The sequence below is a fragment of the Mirounga angustirostris genome, unplaced genomic scaffold (genome assembly GCF_029215605.1).
Source record: "Mirounga angustirostris isolate CCGP_5_RB_7025 unplaced genomic scaffold, mMirAng1.0.hap1 SCAF_4, whole genome shotgun sequence".
In the NCBI taxonomy this organism is placed as follows: domain Eukaryota; kingdom Metazoa; phylum Chordata; class Mammalia; order Carnivora; family Phocidae; genus Mirounga; species Mirounga angustirostris.
This window is the reverse complement of record NW_026991712.1, coordinates 80,924,639-80,934,974: the sequence shown is the minus strand read 5'-3', so window position 1 is coordinate 80,934,974 and position 10,336 is coordinate 80,924,639. Positions and strand designations below refer to the sequence as shown.

The window sequence follows — 10,336 nt, the reverse complement described above, 5'->3', positions numbered from 1 at the left end:
TAAATCCATTTTATCCTGATCTTTTCATGTAGATTTTCTATTTTTTCTCTTACATCTCATTAAATGATATTTCTTTTAAAAATCTTAAACTATTCAAAAAAAATCTTAAACTATTCCAGGGTCTATGTGATAATCACTCATTACAATGAGTGATTGTAATTTGATTGCAAAGAGCAACCTAACAAAGTCATCATAAATAAAAAGTTTTGAAAAGTATTCTTGACTATTAATAATATGAATATTTTTAGCACTCCGAAGTGCGATTTTTTGTTAAAGGTATATACTAACAAACTATTACTATTGTGATATTATCTTTTTTTTTTTAAAGATTTTATTTATTTATTCATGAGAGACAGAGAGAGGCAGATGGAGAAGCAGGCTCCCAAGGAGCAGGGAGCCCGATGCGGGACTCGATCCCAGGACGCTGGGATCATGACCTGAGCCGAAGGCAGACGCTTAACCATCTGAGCCACCCAGGCACCCGTGATATTATCTTTTTGAATGTGACAGTATTATCTTAAGAGTAAAGAAAAAATACTAGCAGTATACTTTATTATAATCTAATACATAAAATAACACTTGATATTCATAAAAATGTTATTCACTTTTTCTCTTATTAAGAAAAAACAATTCTTTGTATAGCAGTTTGATACAAATCATGAAGTAAGTAAGGTCTCTGAAAATAGTATACAAACAATAGATTTTAAATCAAAAATGTTTATTGTAAAAAAGGACCTTTAAAAATTGTTTTTTAAAAAAGAAACATTGATTTCACAAGTCTTCAGGTTGTTTATAGACATCAGCTATAGACAACATCTCACTTTCATACAAAACTCATTCAATCATATAAAAATAAACACAAATTTACATTGACTCATCATCTATACAATTACTTTAAAAAGGCACTTGGAAGGGTGCTGTATGGATTGCATTTGTTGTATGCATTTAAAATAGTTTAAGTACATTACTGAGTTTCTAAGAATCCTTTCTTGCACTTATTCCCATCTTTAATTAATTTTAGAAAATCATTAAAAATTCTTTTAAAAGGTAAGACATGGAGCATGCACCAGGAATGTTCAAAGCTATTCTTTCCCTCCTCCCCCAAGGAGCATACTCTTTATTGGCGAAAACAAAAATGAAAACAAAACACTCAATACATTCTCCTGTGTTTTGTTCTTGTTCTTCTTCTTTTTTTTTTTTTTCTCTTTCTTGGTCTCTCTCTTAAAAATACAGTTTAAAGCATTACAGGTAATCAAAAAAGGCTTTAGTTCAACAATGATAACCAGACATCAGACATGTAATGAAGTAAACTTGGAATACTTTATAAGGCACCTGAGATAGTGTCTGGCAAATTCTCTTCCTATAGGAAATTCTATTACAAACTCTATTACAAAACAATACTGTTCTTTTCAGTTGAAATGATTTGGCAGCAATGTAAATCTTTGCATTCTTTCTTAGTGAGAAAAGATGCTATGTGCTTTTTGCTTCATCTTTTGAAGAGAAAGATTCTTGTCTTTTATCCTCTCAATCTAGCTGTCAGTAAATATATAGTAATTTTAAACTTCACATGGAAAGGATTAAATATGAACACATGGATTTCGTGCTCTTGCAGCTTTTAGTGTGTGTGCCTGTGTGTGCCTGTGTGTGCCTGTGTGTGTGTGTTTGTGTGTGTGTGTGTCCGTGTGTCTGTGTGTCTATACACATTATTTGGTCGGTAAGCACAAGAGAAAATGCCTTTGGACTTTTATTTGTCATTTGGAGTCGGAGTGAAGAAATGCATTCTGTTCGAGTAAACATTGATTGCGTAACTCAGTGTGCTACACAGCAGCCAGATTCCTCATGTTTGTGCAGAAGAGACATTCTGGAGAAGGTTTTGGAGCAGTTTTTGCACTGGTATTTCTTTACATCCGAGTGGGTCTGCAGATGAGCCCTCAGATTTGACCTGTCTGCAAATGCTCTGTTGCAGTGAGGGCAAGAAAAAGGCTTCTCCCCTGGGGGTGGGGGTGGGGGTGGGGGTTGAGAAAGAAAGACAGTCAGTGTTTTTAGAGGAAACATGAAGTCAGATAACATTCAGATAACATTTGCGAATAACAATCACATTTTGTCAAAAAAAAAAAAAAACTTGATTAAAATTCCCCATAACAGATACTTTTTTTCATATCTGGCCCTTTAAGATAAATTTGAATATCGCATTAAAAAAAATCACACCAAGAATATTGTTAGTGCTGCCAGTCATGCAGAAATATTTCATGTAGTTCTAGGACTTTCACATATTAAAGCTTTCTGCTTCAGCAGGTGCAGCTAATGTTGAGCTCCTCCCAATATTTCCTAATATTTCCCCTTTTCCCTCCTTCTGTATTATGACTAAGGTTGGATAAATGCCTTGGCTCCCTAGGATGATTTTGTGTTAGGAATAAAATATTCAGCAGCAAAAAACAAAACATAATAAAACAATGGAGAGTAAATTCAGTTCTAACTATCCAACTTGCTAAGGGGTGATAGATATCACAGCAAGAATGTTTCCAACAGAAGACTATAGGCAAGCCGTTCACATATCTACCAGAGCAATTGATTAAGATAGCAACATCTGTGTTTGCTGAATACTGGGAGCAGTTTCACAGAACACACATTCAAGTACATCTTTCCTGATTTTTTAACTGATCTTTGATACCAAACCTTCTGAATCTACTTTCCAAAGTCTAAATGCTGTTTGCAGTCTCTGGAGCAGAGGTTGTTAACAAGAAATGGAGTGCTCTGCTCTAACAACTTTTTGAGTCATCAGGAAGTAGCTATAAATGATCATCCATCATTAAAAACACTGTGTCACTACTTAATGCAAATTCAACAGCCAGCCCAGAGCTTCATTCTATCAGACAGTAACATTCCTGGCTACGTTTTTCTCTTACCAGTGTGAGTTCTAATGTGTCCTTGAAGTAACCAGGGTCTGGAAAACGCCTTGCCACAGATCTTGCAGACACAAGGTAAAGTGTGGGTCCGAATGTGCATCTTAAGGGCGCCCAGGCTCACATATTCCTTGTCACAGTATTTACAGCTGAACGATTTCCTAGACTGGGCGTCACAGTGCAACTGCTTATGTTTGGCCAGCCCAGAAAAAGTTGAATAGGTTTTATTGCATAAATTGCACTGAAACTTTTCAGCTTCAATGGCATGGGGGTCTGAAAGCTTGGATTGTAGTCTTTCCTCTTCATCACTAATGGGGCTTTCTGAGCCACTGTGGTCCTTGGATGAGGTGTCAGATGGAGGAGGGGGGCTCACTCGCCCCAAGGTTGAGGGGTATCCAGAAAGAGGAGAGAGGCCATTGGATAATGGGGAGTGGAATGGAGCTGCCGTAGTCCACACGGTAATGGGGCTGTATGCTCCCGAGCTGAGGATCTCTGGTTGTGGTATGACAGGCACGGGGTAACTCTCATAGAGATATGGGGAAATAATCACTAGGGGAAAGAAAAGGAAAGGAAAGAAGATTAAGGTAAAAAAATAACTTGAAAACACACTAAGGAGCTACTTTGCAACACAACACACACAGAGGACTTTATAATGAAGTAAATAGACTCATTTAGGAAGACATAGGCATTGATAAAACATTTCATTTCCACCCTTGCTGCTACAGAGTTACTGTGCTTTAATGCACATCTACGCCTCCTGCATATATAGTGTGACAGGAGCTATAACATGCTGTGCAGTGAGGGAGTGCAGCCAAGTGAGTGCCTTCACAGTCTGCACTGAGGAGGAAAAACTTATATATTATTTTAAAGATACAAAAAAGTTATTTTCTGTTTTATGCATGGGTTATTTGCAGGTTCTATGACTGTGAGTACAAAGATACGTGTAGATCAAGCTGCTCCCTGAAGGAAAGGAGCCTTATTACATGAAAAAAGCAATAATTCAACATTTACGTATTGTGTTACTCATCCTCCATATACTCATTATGCATGTATATACAAGCTTTAGAAAATGAAGTTGCAAGAGTTGAATGAAGTTTTCCTTGTCAGTTAAGAGTTCTAAAAGTTTTGAATTAAAACTTACCCTAAATGATCAAAAGAATCTGAACTCTCTTTTAGGACACTGTTTGAAAGGAAAACAACTTTGCCTTTGGTTCTTTTGTAATAATATTTGAGTTGTAACATGTATCAATATATATGTATATATATATACATATATATACACACACACACATATATATATAATCTAGAGAGAGAGAGAGAGAGATGATAGATATCATTTCCTTTTTAAATTTTATTTATTTATTTATTTATTTATTTTTTACCTGTGTGTGTGTCCAGTTCGCTGTAGTTGGGCTTTTTGGAGGCGTTGAAATGCTTCTTGACCAGGAAAGAGCGCGGCATCTTGCCGGCGGGTCCGGCGGGCGCCCAGCGCGGATAACGGTCCGGCGGGAGGACGCGGCCGGTCCCTAGAGCATCGCGGCCGGCTGGGCTCAGGCTGGGGCCGCGCTCAGGTGCGGCAGGCGGACGGGCCGGCGCCTCTGAAGTCGCCTGGCTCCTTTACGAACTGAGCCCGTTTTGGCTGGGAGGGTTTTTTTTTCCTCTCTTTTGCAAGAAGGATCCAATCACAGCGGAGAGGTTCAGATTTCAGCTCCTCCCTCTGGGACAGCTGTGAACAGAGGAAGAATCTGTTGTCAGACTAAATTATTCTGGTTCAAAATGGGCTGTTCTTCGGGATTTCAGTGGAGACGAAAAAAAGTGCCTAAGTATTTTCAAGAGAGGTAATTTTACTTCTTTAGCTTGCCAGTTATTCGTGCTCTCAGAGAGCTAGGTAAGTCCTAGGAAGTGTGATTTCTAAAGCGGGCCTGGCTTCCAGATGTCGGGTAAAGCAAATGCAATGGGACAAAATGTTCGCTAGAGGAAGGAAAGGGTGTCCTACAAGATCCCAGGTCAGCCTCTGGTATTAATGAGAGCCTATATTTGGAAGTGGCATTCGGAGAGGTTTTACTTGTGCAGGGACTGAACAATTAACTTTTGGCTTTTGAAAAAGCAAGGTAGCTCCGTCAAGACAAAAGCCCCCGTGAGTGAGGAGGGCGCCCCCACAGTGGGGGGCTTCCCTGGTCTGCAAAAGGGGCCGAGCCACATGCGTGAGTGTTCTGAATGCTGGGAATGCACTTCATGTCTTTAAAGGCTCAGCAAAGCCAGAGGCGCACTTCCTCGTGGAAATTAAGTAATCATGTCACCATATTAGCTATGGTGGCTTGAAAGAAATGCTTTGTAGCCCATGAAAGACCTGCTTATCGGAAGAACTGGGACACAACAAAGATAAGAAGGAACGCTGCACAGAGAGAGGGGCAGTATGTAACCTGTCATTAGGAACCAAAATGTATCTCTATGTATTTATATATGTATATATATGACATCTCATATACATATATATAATGAATGGGCCTTTAGAGACAATTATTTCATTTCAAATATTTATCTGCTTTTATATGGTACTATTTTTTTCAGTATAAAATCATCAAAATTCATCTCCGTATCTGCCAGTTTCCTGGATTGTATTTTTAAAGAAAGGATGCCATTATGTCTGCTGCTTGGTTAAAGTTCTAAGGAGCTGATCTGGTAACCAGCGAAAATACTTTGATTTTTTTGTATATGGTATTAAATCTAAAAATCCTCCAAGGTGGCTAATTTTAAAAGTAAAATTTCTACCGTATTTTCAAGCATCTCAGACCATTCCAGACTTTTCTCCCTACCTTTTGCTTAAAGACTGAGGAAAGAACAGATTTGCAACAAGCACCCTACCCTTGTTTCTAACAGGTGCTGGAAGAAAAAAGTGAAAAAGAAAATAATAGTGGTGAAGTCAAGACTTGTAAGAGGAAAATGTATTGTCAGGCTGCATAACTTCTTAATCTTAGGAGGAGAAAACAAACCTGTGTGCTGGTGGGAGGGGGGAGGACAAAAGTAGGGGCACTCACGAGTTTCTGAGCCAATTTCAATGATTCTATTTTTTTCTTCCAACAGTCATAATTTAAATGCCAAAGAAATGAATTTAGAAGAGTCTTTATGTTAATAGGAATAGTATTTGTAGCAGACAGGAAAATGTGAATATGCATTAGATTGCTCTGCAAACTATAAACTAGAGTGTAATTCAGGGCAAGTTTTCTGAGCTTGCTACTTGCACCTGGTTTATTGGAACAGGAGTCCTCCTTGCTCTTTCTGCCCCATTTCCTGCAAAAGGCACATTTTGTTAGAAATATAGTATAGTTGAGCAAAGGTAAATTGTTTGTATTTCTTCCTTTCACTCTGTACTGCCTATTGATAGTAGCAAAGAGTGTCAGAACATTTTGGTATTGATTTCTTGGTAGTTATTACACAAGATAACCTGCTGACGTGTATATTTTAAAAATTCACTTAAAAAGTTTAACAGTAATTCACTATGCTTGAAAAGAAAAAACAAAACAAAACTTGAATTTGGATTACAGATGCATAACTGAGCCGAGTTCCCCACCACATGTCCAGGGGGGCTCATCACGCATGACACAGATCAGAGTCAGGACATGTTACCGCACCTACTGGGATGAGCAGATAGTGTTCAGGATCGTGTATGAGGCATGTCATTACACAGGTCTGCGTGGTAACTAGTCACACGTAAACCTGTGTGAGGTCTGGTCTGCTGTCAGGAGAAGGAGAGCCTGCGCACTGATAGCATGAATCAGTCTGCACAGGTGCCCTGCTCAGACACTGCAGAGGGCATTTGGCGCCAGGACGGTGTGGTAAAAACAGGGGAGGGGAAGTAAAATCCCCGCCCCAAGGCCAGCTGCTAGGACTCTGCTAGAACAAGACGGAAGGTTCCCATCCTGCAAGCCAGAGGGATGATATAGAGAAGTTAGCTTTGGTCACTGGCTAAAAGACTGTCTTGCCAAGGGACAAAAATCTTTGCTGAGGCAATGACACCAGGTTTAAAATGTTTCATTTGGGCAAAACAAATCCCAGTGGGTTTTGCTAATGCAAGAAATTAGTCTTAGGTTGACATAATTAGGCTCATTGGAATAGTGAGAAAAGATGCTTATCTGAGATGTTAGGGTGTACACAGCCCAGCTAGGGTGACGCTGGTGGACACAGGTCACATACAACATAAGGAAGGCACAGGCTCAGCCCTAGGCTCCTGACAGCTGAATGTGGGGTAGAGAGAAATGAGGAATGGAGGTAAACTACTGCCCGTGGGCAATTTCCAGGCTCAATGGCCTTGATTCCACCGATGTTCAGTGTAATTCACTTATCATGGGGAAGGTTAGGGCTTGAAAATAACCCTGTGGTGGGGCGCACTAGAGGGTCCCTTCCTTCATGGATCTTCTGTGGGGTATGTGGGATGTTAGAAGCCCATGCAGTCTAATTTCTGGATTGTCATGAATTTTATTAGGGTGTGACTTGATGTGACTTATCTGACAGTCCCTTATTTCCTCTTTTTTTCTGAAGAAGTCAACAAAGATAATTGGTGGAAAACTTTGTAAATTAAAGTTCTGGGCCCTTGTGGGAGGGCCGGCCCTTCTCCACAGGCTTTCCTGTACTGATGGGATTTCTCCTGGAGACGGGCTTTTTCATGAAAGACATATTCTTGCCTTGCCAGATAGGGAAATAAATTAGAATTATGAGGTTTGGGAATACACCTCAGATTTATTTACTTTGCACAGAGATTTGTGTACATTTAGGAATTTAGGTATGTAAAAAGCGGTGCGGACTGACTACTTAGTTTAGGAAATGGAGTAAATCTAACACCAGAAGAAACCGTGGCTTGGCAGAGGCAGAAACGCCCATCTTGTGCTGGGCCCTGTCTCCCAAAATGAATGGCCTCTCTTTCTAGTTTTCGTTGTGGCAGGATCGCCCTGGAGTGGACAGGGCAGGAATTAACTCCCTTGAATGATATGCAGTTATGGAATACCATTAGTTTGACTGTGATATCTGGAGAATATTATAATATATTACTACTTTTTAAAACTATTTACATAATAGCAAAATGTTTATTATATGTTACTTTGAAGTGTGAATGACAAAGATATGATATTATCTTATGATTTTGTATATATCTGTATTTGTATTTATTTCTTAATATATTTGTATTTATATTCCTAATTCATAATTTAATTCACCCTCAGATAAGATAAACCAATCTCTAAAAGAGAAGTGTTTCCTTTTAGTACCTTGGTTTTTCTATCTGTAAATTATGTTTAATACTTTTCCCTTGTCTCTTTTAGAATTATTTAGGAACAAATATTTCCCAATATAAAAGGGAAAATAATCAGAGCGAGCATAGGATTCTGCTTCTATATTCTGAGCTTCATAACAAGGAGACAGACCCCTTTTCTCTGGGGATGTGAGTGAAACTCACATACACACTCGACATACATAAGTGTATCTACTCCGTGTTGTCAACAGAACCAAATGCGAAGGTGTGTGTGTGTGTGTATGAGAATTGGGGTGAAAAACAATAACAAAAATGGTATCAGGATGTCCCTCTGCTGCTTGAGAATTTCCATTATTTCCTGTGTGTTCCCGGGGCCACATTCACCAGGTTGATAGACATTAGTATTGTGTGTCTGTCTGGAGTTAGTTTTAATGCTATTCGCTCAGTAAGTGGTAATCATATAGAATCAGTAAATATTTAAGATAATTTCTAACAGAAAACCCTGTTTAACATGGGACCAGCATTTTGATGAGATTTATTTTGTGTCAAATCACTTGTATTCTGAATCTTATTTCTAGTGATAGTTTTATAATCCCATTTCCCTTTGAGTTGCTATACGAATCTCTTCAGTGTTCTGTTTGTACCTTGTGGAAAATGTTGATGATCTTATCTGTTAAATGAGAAAGAAGACTTCAGAATGTTAACATTATCTATATTTTATGCAACAACTCAGGGATATGTGGTTGCAAAGAGACACCTATTGGTTAACTTTGGAAAACATATTGCTTTCTTTTTCTGTTATTCTTTTCCATAACTTTTTAACAAGGTCTGCCACCTTGTGGAAAATGGGTGATTTAACTGGACTCTGAGAGCATTAAGTTGCTCCCATGTTGTAATTAGTCCAATTTCAGGTGAATGCCATTTAAATGTTGAATTTTAAATTTATTCTTAATTACAAATGACTTATGTCATTTGTAGAAACACAAATGATACCATACAACAAATTACACTGGCATTTCAAGATAGGTAAGTAAAGAAAATTTATGGTGTTCTTCAATCTGTACAGTTACCAAGAAAGAGGTAGGCAAAACTAACAGTGTTATATTCAAAACTTAGTAAGCACCTCCAGTGACTTTTTCGTATATCCTCATATGATCTCTACAAGGTAGAGTTTTGAAGGTGAGGAACAAGGTGTTCCAAGAACATTCCAAATTAAGGCGATGGAGCCAGAGATGTCTGCTCAGTGGGCCTGTCTGCAGGGTTATGCGCCTTGTTGCTGGGCTCTGCTACACCACTGTGGTTTATAAAGTAGGCTAAAGGTACCCAGTACCAGGCAGTTTGTGGAGATATGGATAATGATACTAGCTACCATTTGTGAATGTTTAATATGAACTGGGTAGTATGCTAAGCACTCCATACACATTGCTTTAATTAATCCCCCAAAGTGGCTAATCCTGCAAAGTAGATATTATCATCCCTGTTTGGAGATGAGGAAACGAAGACACAAATGAAATATCTTGATCAAATCACACTGCTGGCAAGAAATTGGTGGAGGTAGGGATTTTATTTCAAATTCTACTTATTTCACCACTTTGTTATGACTATAATTTCCCACCATAGGTGTGAATTAGATTCATGACCAACTGCAAAACATGGCCACTCTGAAAATTTGCCTTCCTACTTTCTTCCCCACTCAGAGAATACTGACACATGGAGTTTAGAATCTATGGTGTGTGGAGCTTCTGTTTCCATGTCTATCCCATCCTCCACCATCTCTGCTGTGTCTCCCTTTCTACCTAAGAAACACCAGGTCATGGTTGCTTGATTTCAGACTTGATACCATTTACCTCCAGGTGTTGGGTGTGACTTCTGCGAAGACACGTGGACTAGAATCCTCAGTGTTAAGTGAGTAACTGCCATGGTCTTTTGGTCTGCCAAAGGAGACAACCATTAATCATTCATTCTTATTTTATAAACATCACGTGGTTTTTCAAAGCTGGAGGTGATGACCTTTGTTACCTCAGTCTTTAATGAGATTATATGGGGAAAATAAATCAATAGATAAAGAATCAATATGTACAAATATAATGGAGGAGTTCTACCATCAGGAAGTGTCTCTTTCTCTCCATATGTGTGTGTGTGTGTGTCTGTGCATGTATGTGCACGTGTGTGTGCATATACGTGTGTC

The 10,336-nt window shown here is 38.8% G+C and overlaps 1 protein-coding gene across 1 annotated transcript; it reads right to left on the bottom strand.

Annotated features, from left to right (window-relative positions):
• Nucleotides 1-697: 697 nt before the first annotated feature.
• On the bottom strand, nucleotides 698-4,551 carry SNAI2 (snail family transcriptional repressor 2). The gene is made up of 3 exons (XM_045896576.3): nucleotides 4,286-4,551; nucleotides 2,907-3,452; nucleotides 698-1,991 (listed from the first exon to the last, which is right to left on the bottom strand). Exons 1-3 carry the CDS (start codon nucleotides 4,362-4,364, stop codon nucleotides 1,810-1,812), a joined length of 807 nt encoding a protein of 268 aa, XP_045752532.1. The 5' UTR covers nucleotides 4,365-4,551; the 3' UTR covers nucleotides 698-1,809.
• Nucleotides 4,552-10,336: the final 5,785 nt, after the last annotated feature.